This window comes from Lepidochelys kempii, chromosome 16 (assembly GCF_965140265.1).
Source record: "Lepidochelys kempii isolate rLepKem1 chromosome 16, rLepKem1.hap2, whole genome shotgun sequence".
In the NCBI taxonomy this organism is placed as follows: Eukaryota; Metazoa; Chordata; order Testudines; family Cheloniidae; genus Lepidochelys; species Lepidochelys kempii.
Genome location: NC_133271.1, coordinates 16277060 through 16291428, shown reverse-complemented (window position 1 = coordinate 16291428; position 14369 = coordinate 16277060). Strand labels below are relative to the sequence as shown.

The 14369-nt window shown below is 47.6% G+C and overlaps 1 protein-coding gene across 24 annotated transcripts in view; it reads left to right on the top strand.

Moving 5' to 3' along the window:
* Nucleotides 1-14369, top strand: part of DNM1 (dynamin 1) — a 103901-nt gene that overhangs the window by 49779 nt on the left and 39753 nt on the right. For 21 of the 24 annotated variants that reach the window (XR_012155249.1, XR_012155247.1, XR_012155250.1 and 18 more), the window contains exons 11-13: nucleotides 11264-11350; nucleotides 11603-11673; nucleotides 13129-13180. Coding sequence is in view for 20 of the 24 variants with exons in the window: in XM_073314334.1 (XP_073170435.1) it covers nucleotides 11264-11350; nucleotides 11603-11673; nucleotides 13129-13180 (210 nt within the window). In the remaining 4 variants the exon portion in view is untranslated. Of the gene's footprint in view, nucleotides 1-3072; nucleotides 3212-11263; nucleotides 11351-11602; nucleotides 11674-13128; nucleotides 13181-14369 lie in introns of all 24 variants that reach the window. The other 3 variants (XM_073314338.1, XM_073314333.1, XM_073314344.1) reach the window with 1 other exon arrangement.

Below are 14369 nucleotides of genomic sequence, written 5' to 3'. Positions count from 1 at the left end.
CATAAACTCTCAAATGTGGAGGATCAAGATTCAAGAGGGGAAGTAGGCTTTGCTAATATGGAATGATCAAGCTGTGGGCTTCCCTACAGGGAGATGTTCCTAAGCTTGTGGAATTTGGTATGGTTTCTGATTGGCTTGGTTTGTATCTTGTTTTGAAGGAGCAGTAAATGGCTGAGAAGAAGGAAAGTGGAGGTGTCCACTCTCTCCTGAGTTCCTGCCTTTCCCTTCCTCCTGCTGTGATGGGGGTGCCCTGGAGGTTTCATTCTCTGGGTTCTGATTGACTGTTGTGGACTTCAGTTGGGATGTGGGAGAGAGCCAGTCATAATTCTGTCGATCCTGCAAATATTGCGATTTTCATGTCTGAGTTTGGGCTTAGATTTAATGTTGAGAAGCAGTGTGAGAAAGACGGGGAGACTGCCTGCCATTCCTCTCAGCCATGGCCTGCTGCTTCAGACAGGTCCAGGTCCTGGTGAAAGGGCATCTCAGCCAGAGTGTGATAGCGTGGGCACTGGAGACTCTTGGTATGTCGGATCACTGCTGGCCATTCAGGAGCAGGTAACCGGGTGAGGGCATTGCAGGAGACTCCCAAGGGAGATTGAAACCTCGAATTCGGAGAAAAAAAAAAAAGCGGGGGGGGAGGGGGCGCGAGTGGTGAGTCTCAGGTTTGCTCTGCAAGAGACTGCATTGCTTGGGGCTGGAGGTCTCTGCAGAGGTGCTTAGGCTCAAATACATGTGCTTTGTCCCAGTCCATACTGGGAGAGCAAAGTGGACAGACAGTGACAGATTCCTCAAGTTTTTAGAATGCTGGGAGGAGCTTCCTTTTTCTATCCTGCTGTCTTCTGTTGAGGTATGTAGCTGTGGGGAGCACCCAGAAAATTGCCCTTAGTGCTGGTGACAGGTAAGCAAAGACCTTTGGGCTGCCAAGTACCCAGAGTCATCCAGTAACTGAATCTGAAGTGCCCACTTTTCAAGTCCCCTTAATCCTCCCTTGGTTAGTTTTACCATCCATCAAGCATCATTTAAGTCTTTATCACTCCTGCCCTCTTCTCCCTTACGAATCATTTTCCCTGTCTTTCTTTCTTTCTTTCTTTCTTTCTTTCTTTCTTTCTTTCTTTCTTTCTTTCTTTCTTTCTTTCTTTCTTTCTTTCTTCCTTTCTTCCTTTCTTCCTTCCTTCCTTCCTTCCTTCCTTCCTTCCTTCCTTCCCTCCCTTCCCATTTCTGTCTATCTCCACCTTCATTGTCTTGTCTTTCTCTTTCTTTTTCCTTGAGGAATGAATTTACACCAGTAGTGAAATTGTCTCTATTATAGACATGAAGGACAGATTCTTCCTTCCATGAGGATACCTGGTACCCAAGAGAGAGGGAAATGTAAAGATCAGGGAGGACAGAAAGAGACCTTGGGACAGAAGATGGGAACTCAGTATTCCACAGCCACCTCTAATGGAGTGAGGGAGACTGGGCAGGTGTGGTACACAGGTGACACACACATAGGAAAGAAAGAGGAAATGTTGGAAAGAGGTGGACAAAGAGGAACAAATCTAGCTGGGGGAGATACTGGGTCAGTTATAGCAAGAGATACTGGGTCAGACCATCGTCTCCGTTGACGATGGTCTGAAGGGAGTGTGAGGGGAATCAGAATGTTTAAGGTGTTTTCTTGTTAGTGTAGCGGGTTTGGGTCCCATAGTGGTTCAGAGGCTAGAGACTGAGTTTGCTGCAGTTCATGTTGTGTGTGTGCGCAAGTGTGAGTGGTGACATTTTTGACTTTAAAGAAACAAAGTGGTGATGTTACTAAAATTTTCAGATAGCTAAAGGGACATTTTGTGTGAGGGTCCCTTTCCCAGGCTCCATCCACTGAGCCTGACTCAGATACATCTAAAGGGGCTATATTGAACTTAGCAGGTAGGTTGAATCTCTGAATAGGCAGTGAGACCTGGAACATATTTTCTGAGACATGCAGGGGCCATTTTAACTTTAAGGGCACCCGCTCTTTACCCAAACAAGGGCTTCACTGGCAACCTGCCAGGCTCTGAGAAGTGCACCTGGGAGGAGATGGGTACTCTGGAAACTACACATCCCAACATGAACAGAGCAGCCTTTCACATTAGCTGTAAGTGACATAATGCATGGGAAAAGGTGCTGTGATCAAAATGGAGCAGTGTATGTCTGGGGTTGAAGTATCTCTGGACAGCTGTGCCAGTGGACAGGGCTGAGGGCAGTACAGCTGTGCTGGAGGAGCTGCTCCTTTTGCTGCTGTGGTTCCAGAGAACACTGCAGTTCAGAAGTCTGCATCTGGCACAGCGGGAGGACAGAGCTGCTGCCCCCCCCAACCCCCGGTAATGTGGGATGGGGAGGGAACAGGGAGAGTGCGGGGGCCCCAGGCTGGGGGTGAGGTGGGGAGGAGTCATGTGGGGGGGGTCATGTGCCCCCCCCCCCCTTTGTGTCCCTCCCATGAGTTGCCTATGTGCAGCATACTGGTAAGAAATAAATTCTACTTGCGCCACTGCCCCCAGTCCCCACCCCCATGCAGTCCATCTTTAGATGGAATGGATTAGGGGGAACTTAAGGGAAGAAGAAAGAGAAAGGGATAAAGCTGGTGGGTAAAAAGGCAAGAAAAGAGACCCATGGAACAGCAGAGAGAAATGAGACTGACCCAGGTGAAGAAAAGAGTGAGAGGCTCAGTGTGTTCAGCCTTCATTGCCTGTGGAGAAGGCTTGCTCTGGGAGAGGGATCCCTGGATGCATCCATCCACCCATCCATTTTGTTGGGCTCTGTTTCATGGTTTCACCTACTCTGTCTGTTCCTTCCCACTGTGCCATTTCCATGCATCTGTAGAATCCCTTGATACTTGGCAGCACATGGGCCCTGCAGCAATGCTCACCTGCTTCAATTTATCTGTGGAGTGAACCAAAATCTCACTTCTCATTTTGCCTTGTGTTTTTCTCTTCTTTCTTTTCCTCTCTCTCTCTCTCTCTTTTCCTTTTCTGCTCTATCTCTCAATCTCTCTCTGCCTCCGTCTGCTTTGCTCTTCTTTCTTCCTTGTTGCTTCTTCCCTCCCTGCCCCTCACTGTGCAGAACGGGTCTCTTCACGCCTGACCTCGCTTTTGAAGCCATAGTGAAAAAGCAGGTGCAGAAGTTGAAGGAGCCGAGTCTGAAGTGTGTGGATATGGTAGTGAGTGAGCTCACATCCACCATCAGAAAGTGTAGCGAAAAGGTAAAGAAACCAACAACATAAAGAAAGGGCAAAGCACCACTCCTCTTTCTCACACACACACATACCCTTTCCTCACACCCTTCAGGGCCTGGGCTCACACCAGGGGACCAACAACAAATCTGGTGAGAACAAGGAGAACAGCCATGGAAGTCAGGTTCTACTATATAAATAATCATCTGATGAAAAGAAGCAGCCCACAGGCATCCAAGCAGTGTGAAAAGTAGGGGAGAGGGATCAGGCCTCAGCTGATGGATCTCTTTGCTATGAATTCAGAAGTCAGCTGGATACAGCTGATTGTTTGCTAGCCAGCCCCCATTCCTCACTTCAGCCCCTTGGCATGCAGCTCGGTGTAGAATAAACCCCCTTGCAAGCCCCTCACCCTACTCTTCCTGATTGCACGTTGAAAACCTTTCTGTGTCCCTTTGTTGCTGCCTCTCTGGAAATCCAAACATCTTAGAACAAGGAAACAAGTTAGAGAGAGGCCTTAAAAAATAAAAAGAATCCAGGCCCCTCTGCCAGATTATTGGGCCACAGAATAACCCCAGCCTCCATCCAGATGACAGAGCTCTATGTCTTCTCCCTCTCATTTTCCTGCTGATCTTTAACTCTACACATTATGCTAGTAAAGAGAGAAGGATTAATCTTGTGCTGCTTTTCCCTGCCCCGAAGCAAAGGAAAGGAGGCAAATTCCAGGGTATCTTAAAGAGCAGCAAAGTGGAAAAAGGTACCACCCATTTGAATAAGTAGAGGCCATCATACATGCGCTAGTATATGTCTGGGGGAAAGTGGGTTGGTTTCCTAGGCCTGTATGGTGCAGTAGAGAGCGCCACACACCTCTTTAAATAGAAGGGTAGACTAACTAATTAATACGTTAATTTGCCAAGGAAGGACTAAAATCCTGCACCCCACCAGCCCAGTTGTGCAAGTTTCTCTGCCAGGTGAGTTAAAGGGGACAGCACTTCTTGTTCCAGTTGGAAGCCTCTATAAAAATTACCCACAATCCCTTTTCTGCATTGGAGGGTCTGGGCTGGCCAACATACATAATCCCAGATTTGTGGGGCAGGATTAGGAAGAGACAGGTGGGAAAGAAGGGAGAATCCAGTATAAATTTAAGAGCTCAGAATAATGGCAAGAGATGAAGGGACCTCATTGTATTCAGCAGGGCTGATCTCAGCAGCTACTGCACTTTGCTCATTGCCATCCCTCGAGCACTGCTGCTCCATCCCAAAGGATTTCTCTCTCTAAATCCTCCTGTTTTCCAGCTCAGTGTGGGAGACACTCCTCCATCCTTCCCCCTCCACCCGCCATGTTTGCTTGTAGTGATTTTGGTTTGTTTCCATTGATGTTTTTCTGTCTCTGATTGAAGTTGTATCTTCAGGGGAGAGAAATCAGTGTAGAGGGGAAAAAGAAAAACTGCAGTGTTAGTGGACACTAGCTTCTTACAGTGTGGCACCCTGCTCAGATGGCTGGGATCTTACCCATCCACCTTCTGTGGATTTTGAAACTCATTCTGGCGTGGTAGGATGGACAGATTTGGCACTGAAGGAAGAAAGGGAGGGTAGAGGTTTTCTAGGGTGGAGATGAAATAATGGAGTTGTACAGTCAGGATTTACATTTCCATGTCCAGGCCTCTGAGCAACAGAAAATAGGAAAGGAAGCAAGGGGGAAATGTAGCTGATGGGACAGAAGAGAGCTTGTCACCAGGAGTTGATGAGGCAGGAAGAAAAGAAAATCCGCTGTAAGATAGTGCTGGACTGAATCCAGAAGTCCTTTCACAGTCCTTATCTAGAGATGGTCCCATTGTAGTCAATGGAAGCTTTGCTGGAACAAGGACTGCAGAATTTGGTCTCTACAAATTAGAGATGGAAAAAACTTTGCTCTTTTGCCTGGCCAGTGCAAGGTTGCTCCCTCCATCTGTGTAATTGGCTTAGACATCTACAGAATCAGGATGGAAATGTCTGGACTCTCGGGTGTGGCAGGTTCTCAGCCCTTCATCCCACCAAAGGTGAGGAGTTGATGTTTGCCCAGTGTCTTTGTCCTATAAATCCAGATTTGGGTTGGGTTTGAATTGGGCGTATCTATTATTAAAGTGATTTATTAATATTGCTTGTGACAGTGCCCTCAGTGTGTGAGGTGCTTTTCAAGCAAAAAAGAAAGCCCCTTTCCAAAGGAGCACACAATCTGAGGACAGACATACATTCAAATAGAGTTTAGGGGGAGGGGTACAATATATAAATAGAATAGTTCTGTGGATGAAGGGAAAGCAGTGGACGTGCTGTTCCTTGACTTTAGCAAAGCTTTTGACACTGTCTCCCACAGTATTCTTGCCAGCAAGTTAAAGAAGTATGGGCTGGATGAATGGACTATAAGGTGGATAGAAAGCTGGCTAGATTGTCGGGCTCAACGGGTAGTGATCAATGGCTCCATGTCTAGTTGGCAGCCGGTATCAAGTGGAGTGCCCCAAGGGTCAGTCCTGGGGCTGGTTTTGTTCAATATCTTCATAAATGATCTGGAGGATGGTATGGATTGTACCCTCAGCAAGTTTGCAGATGACACTAAACTGGGAGGAGAGGTAAATACGCTGGAGGGTAGGGATAGGATACAGAGGGACCTAGACAAATTGGAGGATTGGGCCAAAAGAAATCTGATGAGGTTCAACAAGGACAAGTACAGAGTCCTGCACTTAGGACGGAAGAATCCAATGCACCGCTACAGACTAGGGACCGAATGGCTAGGCAGCAGTTCTGCAGAAAAGGACCTAGGGGTGACAGTGGACGAGAAGCTGGATATGAGTCAGCAGTGTGCCCTTGTTGCCAAGAAGGCCAATGGCATTTTGGGATGTATATGTAGGGGCATTGCCAGCAGATCGAGGGACATGATCGTTCCCCTCTATTTGACACTGGTGAGGCCTCATCTGGAGTACTGTGTCCAGTTTTGGGCCCCACACTACAAGAAGGATGTGGAAAAATTGGAAAGAGTCCAGCGGAGGGCAACAAAAATGATTAGGGGACTGGAACACATGAGTTATGAGGAGAGGCTGAGGGAACTGGGGATGTTTACTTTGCGGAAAAGAAGAATGAGGGGGGATTTGATAGCTGCTTTCAACTACCTGAAAGGGGGTTCCAAAGAGGATGGATCTAGACTGTTCTCAGTGGTACCAGATGACAGAACAAGGAGTAATGGTCTCAAGTTTCAGTGGGGGAGATTTAGGTTGGATATTAGGAAAAACTTTTTCACTAGGAGGGTGATGAAACACTGGAATGTGTTACCTAGGGAGGTGGTGAAATCTCCTTCCTTAGAAGTTTTTAAGGTCAGGCTTGACAAAGCCCTGGCTGGGATGATCTGATTGGGGATCGGTCCTGCTTTGAGCAGGGGGTTGGACTAGATGACCTCCTGAGGTCCCTTCCAATCCTGATATTCTATGATCTAGGTGGGACTAACCTTCATCTTGACAAAATGCAGTTAATATACATATGTCAACTAGATTTTTCATAGACCGCACAGCAGAAGTGAGTCTTTAAGGGGGACTTAAATGCCAGGAAAGTAGGAGCTTTGTGGATGAGTTCAGGAAGGGGTTTTCCATGCATAGGGGGCAGTGTGGAAGAAGCAACAGAGATGATGGTGCAAGAAGCTGATAAACAGAGAATCAAGGCTGTCGCCATTAGAAGAGCAGAGGATGCGGAACAAAATGAGGTTTGACAAGGAGGGGGAGCAGAGCTATACAGGGCTCTGAAAACAGTGGCAAGAAACTTGTATTGGATGGGGGAGCAGAGGGGAGAACAGAATTCCAAGTGTGTGTATGAGAGAGAGAGAGATGATTAAGATGTTTGGCAGGGAAGATGACTTTAGCAGCAGCATTTTATATGGATTGGAGCGGGCAATGGAGGCAGATGTTGCAGAATCAAGATGGGAAATTCTGAGGGCCTGAAGGACAGATTTAGCTGTAGGGTCGGCTGTACATGTGACACTTTCTCATGATGTAAAGCTATGGAGATGAACTGTGTAGAGGACTTACTGATGTGTAGTACTTGTCCATTATTTCATACGTCTTGGGCTGCATACCTGCTTGATCTCCAACTAAGCAGGGTTAGGGCTAGTTAATATTTGGATGAGAGACCTCCAAGGAAAGTCTAGGTTCTGCAGGAATTGTCATGGTAGAATACCCACCATCCTACCATAGTGTTAGGAGCCTATGCTACCTCTGGGATGAGACATAAAATTGAGACTCTGTTTATTAAAGACCCACAAAGCTTTTCATAAGAGGAATGTTAATCCAAGTTTCCTGGGCATTGGGGGAGCTATATGCTACCTCCCTACCAACTGAATTTCATGCAGCCTCAGTTGCATAGAGTATTCTTGACTATCTGTTCACAACTACTCCATGATGTTGCTGTGTGCTATGAAAAACTATCTTGAAGGGAGCTACACCCGATTTCACTGCTGTAAATAAAATCAGAATCAGGCCATGTAAGAAACTGCTGCTAATTGCTCCCCCATCCCAACTTTGGCTGTCTCTTCGATAGCAGTCAATAGCTAGTCTCTCTTCACATGGCTAAACCATGTTCACAAAGGCGCCAAAGAACAGATGGCTTTGTCTCTTCTACGGATCTTTAGTTATTATAGTTGTTAATCATAATCTCTTATTCCATCCTGAATGATCTCAAAGTGCTTTAAAACTGCTCATACAAGGATCTCTTCATCCACCAATGAAATCAGCCTACTCTGGGGTATAATGAGAGAGTTTTTCACCGCACACAGCAACATTATGCAGTAGTTGTGAGCAGATAGTCAAGAATACCCTGTGCAACTGAGGCTGCACGAAGTTCAGTTGCTCGGGAGGCAGAGAATCGGAGCCAGTGCTTCTAGGAATGTAGCATCCCCTCTCATGGATTGCAAAAAGCAGGAACTTTCTGTGTCCAAACTGCACAGCAGAGCCTTATGTATGCAGAAAGGGTGCCTTACAAATCAGGATTCTTTCAGTTAGAGATCTTAAGATTCCTGACTAAGAGATGGGCACTCAGTGTTAGCAAGAACAGGGACCTAGAGCTGTGTCATGAGGATTTCCCTGGGGCTAGGCTGTTTTAAGAGAGGGTCTTGAGCTTGCATTATGACTGGAGAGGGAAATGCAATTAGGTCAGAAGTGAAAACCTACTTGAGTGTGGAAATCCCTCCCAGACCGGCTGAGAGCCCCTGGCAGGGTCACCTGCTCTCCCGTCTTTCAGAGTCATGGCATTTCTGGGTGCTGCTTGCACTGCTGGCATTACCCCACCCCCACCCCTTGCATTCCATTGCATGTTCCCCAGTGGACATGACATCCTGTGGCCAGTCTTCATGTCCCCCTTCTTGCCCACCCCTGCTTCTCCCACGCATGCCGAGGTGGGAGGCCTCCTGCATGACGTCTTGTGAACGTGGTGCTATTGGTTTCTTTTGCTTGTAACCTTTGCTGGTTGATCCTGATTTGAATAAACTGAGAACGTTTTGTACCTCACCTTGCCTTTGTTCATGTTATTTATTTTTTTGTTCTTAAGTCAAAGAAGCTGAGATTTGCTTAGAGATTTTCCAACTTCCTGTTTTTGATTCTTTGACATGAAGCACCCCCTCAACCTCAGAAGAAAACAGGAAGTGCTGCCTCTCCCTCTAAAGCAACAAGCAGCCTAGACTATAAAGATCCAAGAGAAATCTTAATATGCCCCTTCTCAAGGTATAAGGGGAGCCCGTTTCCACATGGGGCCACCTTCAGTGTGAGCAGAAAGCTGTTCCTATCAATCTGGAGCCAGTGACATTCAGAACAGAAGAGTTATTTATAAAGAGAGGGGCCTGATCCCCTGCTCCCTTACTCCAGCCATATGCCAGGGAAGCTGTGTTGATTTCAAGGGCATGGCAGTGGTGCAATTAACCTGGAGTGACACAGTGGTGAAGCAGACCCAAATACCTCACTACTTGATGGCAATTGCCCTATGCCTTTGAGCTTCCAATGGTGATTGTGCAGGGTCTGGGCTGATTCCTGTAGCATATTGTCATAGTCCTTTATTTATAAGAATCCAAAAGCCAAATCAGATTTAAAAACCCCCATCAGATCAGCAGAACTGAGGCAGTGCAGTACTAAGGCAGATGAGAGACATGGCCAAAAATGAAGCCCAAAATAGTAGGAGGAGGTAATGATGATGATGTCAGGAAATTCCAGTTGGCGTTAAATGGTCAAATTGAAATATTTCAAAATATTAGAACAAAATGGAAAAAAAACAACTTTCTGGGGAGGGAGGGAGAGAAAGGAGTGATCTGACTACAGGCCTGGAGTTGAGACTTCAGCTAATGTAGGCCTTGATCCTGCACTCAGAACTACATAGTTGCTGCCCTATTGAGGTTAATGCAGCACTTGGGCCCTACGGTGTGATCTTGGGCAAGTCATTTTATCTCACTATTCCTCAGTAAAGTGGGGGATAGTGGCACTTGTTCCTCTCAGGAATGGTGCAGGAATTAGCTGATTCATGCTGGTTAAGTGCTAAGTAGAGAATGATTAACTGGATAATAAAGGGGCCTAATTATTATTATGATTATTACAATAGCGTCTAGAGGCCCTAATCAGGGATCAGAGCCCCATTGTGCTAGGTGCTGTACACACGTCAAATGAAAAAGACAGTCCCTGCCCCAAAAAGTTTACTTTTTTTTTTAAAGGAAGAAAGCAAAATGATTCCCTTCTCCAGGGATTGGCCCAAATGCTGCAGTAGCACCACTGTGGGATGTGATGTTTAGGAACAAAAGCCTGATCCCACTGAAGTCAATGGTAAAACTCCCAATGATTTCACTGGGACCACTGCCCCCTTATTGTAGAATACTGTGGCACTTTTTTGTTAAAAAGGAAGTGCTGCCTGAATGCCAGAGGGTTGCCACGGCCCCCATTCAGCTTCCTGGCTTGCACTGTCATGTTTCTCATTCACAATCTCTATGGATTCACCGCCTTGAACAACTGCAGATGACAGTGTCCCTCCACTCCCTTTTGTTTGTGTGCTGCAAACTGAATTCCCTTCTCACGGTGTGAAACAAGCGATTAGTGGTAAAGTAGACTTACCAGTGACACGAATGCTGGCCCTGATTTTCCACTCCCTTGCACCAGTGCAAAGGGAGTGCAGAAGGGGAGTGAAATGCTATAGCCACACACCCGGAGCACCCATAAAGTCCAGGGTTCCTGCTTTCTTCTTGGGAGAAGGCTGGTTCCCTGAGAGGTTGGCCACGCCCTCCGTCTCCACCTGTGGCATTGCTCGTTAGGGCAGGCTACTGTCCACTAGTGATCTAGCTAATGGGATGTGAGACCAGTTTTGATCATCTTCATTCACCCAGGATGCTCCCCTTAGAGTCAGGGGGTATATCTACCCAGTACACTGCATTTTAGAGCCCACAGCAGTGTGGGCTAGTACTACAGCGCTAAAAACAGCTGTGTAGACGTTTGGGCTCGGACTGGCCCTTGGATTCTGAAGCCCAGGGAGGGAGTTTAAGAGCCCAAGCCGCAACATCTGCACTGCTGTTTTTAGCGCCATAGTACAAGCCCAAGTCTGTAGACCTGGACTCTGAGAACTCGCTGCTGCAGGTTTTAAAAAAAGTGTAGCCAAAAGCCAGGGCAACAATGCCATGGCATCGCTTTCCTAAGTTGCCAATAAGAAGCTGACCTTCTTCAGAGAACTACTCATTGGGCTTATTGGGATACAACCAGCCATGGGCTTAAGCCATAAAACTGGGATTTCAGACATGCCCGAGACTGGGTGTGTTCAGATCTGGGGATGGGCCCTTTGCTATGTGAAACAAATTGGGCTGGCAGTAGTCTGGTCTCCTGCAGGATAGGAGGGTTGCTGCTGAGGAGAAGGGCTGCTCTCTGAAGAAGCTCAAAGCACAGTGAGTGAGATCTTTGGCCCCACAGGAACTTGGGAAAATCTGTCTGCAATTCTGGCTTTCCTGTGCCTTTAGCCCTCTAGGACCCCTGTTATGGTTGGGAGGGGAGTGTTATTCCCCAGACCCTGCCCCACTTTCCCACGTGCACATGTTTTCTCTCTCCTGCAGCTCAGCCAGTACCCTCACCTGCGGGAGGAGATGGAGCGGATTGTTACTACGCACATTCGTGAGCGAGAGGGCAGGACCAAGGATCAGGTAGGGCCTGCAGGTCTTGCCTGAGGGCAGGAGGCAGAGGGGAAGCCTTTAGGGAAAGAGTCTGAGCTATAGGGATAGAGATGGGCCTTGTTGTAAAGTTGGGATCTGGAGAGGAGTGCCCACAAAGCACAAGGAGGTGTTGGCTGAGAAGAGCCATAAGGCAACTCAATGGTGGCTCCTGCTACCTGCCTTTGTGTTAGTAGCACCTATCCCTAGTCTCTCACCCACTTTCTTTATGTCTTTGCCCCCTAGGTCATGCTCCTGATAGACATCGAACTGGCATACATGAACACAAACCACGAGGATTTCATTGGCTTCGCCAAGTAAGCACCAGTGCCCTGAACTGCCTCCTTCCCCCTGCTCCCCTGCAGCCTTGCTCTGTGTGTGCTCTGGTAGGTGGGCTGTAGGACATGACTGCAGAGCACCATGGGTGGAGAGTTTGGAGCAGTTTGCCACACCGGCTTTGATGGGAGGGTGAAGTGAGGTATAATGTGCAGGATGGTAAAGAGAGAAATAGGTTTCCCTCTTCCCCTGGGGGTGAGGGCAGTTCTCTGTGGAGTCCTGACACCCCCCAACTTGATTGTGTCTCACTTCAGCCCACCCCCCCCCCCACACAAGGCCAACTAACTCCTTAATTGGTTGGAAGGTTATTGTGAGGCATCTCATCCTCGGGAGGTGGGAGACGGGTGTTGCCGCCTCATGCCCTTCCCCCTCAACCCCAGGCCCCTTGGGAAGCAAGGAGTGAAGCTAGGCCTCCAATGTGGCATAGCAGAGTGAGCACTGAGCTGTCAGGATAGAAATTAAAGAAACCCAAAGCTAGAGAAAATCTACAGTGCTGTGGTTGGCATGTCAACCATGTCATTCCACACTGAGAGGAGGGATGGACTGGTGGTTAGAGGACAGGCCCAAGAGACCTTGATTCTATCCCTGGCTCTGCTACTAGTTTGTTGTTTGACCTTGAGCAAGTCCCTTAATCCCTATGTATTTGAGTTTCCCCATCTATAGAACAGAGATAATGACACTGACTCACCCCAGAGGAGTTTGTGAGGCTAAGTATTCATGTTTGTAAAGCACAAGTGAGAACTTGGGTGAAAGACACTAGGGAAGGGCAGGGAATGATCATATCCAACCAGGCAGGACAAAGAATAAAAATCAGGTGGAATTATAAAATTGTTCATGGAGAGTCAGTGTGCTGAGTGTTTTATGAAATGTGGAGCAAAACCTGATCTCTGTCCCCAGAAGATGATGCTGGAACTTAGACAGACCTTACAGTTTAGGCATGTAGGGCCAAACCTAGATCCCATCACAGTCAAAGGTTGTTTTGCAGTTTGAGGTCAAGATATGTCCCAAAATGCTGCAGAGACCAGCAGATGCTGTAGTCTAAAAACATTGCAGAGCTCTCTGTCTGGCTCCTTTCTTCAGTGTATTAATGTTGAAAGGCTTCATGGAAGACTTGTTTACAAGCGGGGTTTGACGGAGGAGAAAGTGGTTGCATGAGAAGAGGGAGGGAGTTACAAACCTAGGGGATGGCATGGGAGAAAGAATGAAGGCAGGAGTGAAGGAGGAATACAGAGGGGGTGGTCAGCAGTTGGTTTAGAAGATGCGTAGGGAGCAAGGGGTTGAGTAGGTCAGGCTGAGAGCAAAGATGTAGGTGAGGTGGGGCTGTACAGGGTTTGGAACTTGAGGGTGAGAAGCGTGAATGTGCTGTTGCAAAGGGAGCAGGATTCAGGAGGGAAGGGAGAGCTGGATGGGGTTTGAATGTCTCATCTTGTTTGTAGTGCTCAACAAAGGAGCAGCCAGATGAGCAAGAAGAAGACAGCTGGCAACCAGGTAAGTTCCCTCCTGCTTGAGGCTGTGAGCGGGATACATACCTTGCTTGAGAGGCTATCAGTTGAGCAGATGTTGAGCCAGACACAGCAGCTCTTCAAAGGTATAAAGAGAGGCAGATGGGAAGAAGATTAGAGAGACACCTTAGCCCCACTGAAATATATGGGATTAGGGAAGCTTGTGAGAAGGACAAAGGGGAAGCATTTCAGAAGAATATGGGCTGTCCCTCCTGCAAAAGAACAATTGTTATGTATGGAGCTGGCATTGTCCTCAGTAAGACTAGGACTGTGGATATCTATTAGCTGCTTAAATACAAGGTCCAAATCATATTCTTTAGTGTCTCTGGTGCAACCCCACTGGCTTTAAGGGTAAGTGAATGGAGGAGCTGGCCCAGCAGAATCTCATGAGGGAGATTGACAAGGTGATTACAGAGGCTTGGAACATCTGCCCTAGCTTAGAGCTCAAAGGATGGGTGCTGCAGACTTTCCTCAGTGCAGGGAGGTATGCAGGGTGCAAGACCCTCTAAAAGAGGGGAGGCTGGGATCCTTGCAGTAGAGAACTGGTTTAGAAACCATGTCACTTTGCATATGATGACCTAGTCCCCTTCTACTATCATCCTGGCGTTGGGTATTGGGCAGAGTCCAGAGCATCTCGAGTTTCATCCATTTCTTTGGGTGACCTTTAATTTCCCTGATGGGTTCACCATGCTTTACAACTGGGCCAGCAACATGCTAGACAGTTAAATTATCAAATGGTCCAATAAAGAGCTGAAAGTGCAGGGGGAGGATCAGGGGTCTCGCCATATAAGCCACTGCTTTCTGGATAGTGGCAGATGTCAGTGTTAATTCAGCTCACATCCCTGGATGCATCATTCACTTCTCTCAGCTGCGCTTGACCTTTCTATGCAGGCAAGAGCTGGAGGATGCTCTCTGATTTGGTGGGTCCTGATGCAAGTTTACAGTCCATCAAAAACTGGGGCAAACTATTCTCTCCAGTTCCCCCAGCCCCAGCTCTAAACTGCCATGCCAGAGTTTTCTTTCCCAGTCACCTCTCTTGACCACATGAATGGTCTCCACTGTCTGGGGGCCAAAGGGCAATTTGCAGAACTTCTGGGGTCACATTTTCTGGAAGAGGCAAGTCCCACCTGAAAGGGACGTTTTAAACCCACCTGCTTGGGAAGATGTCATTGGCA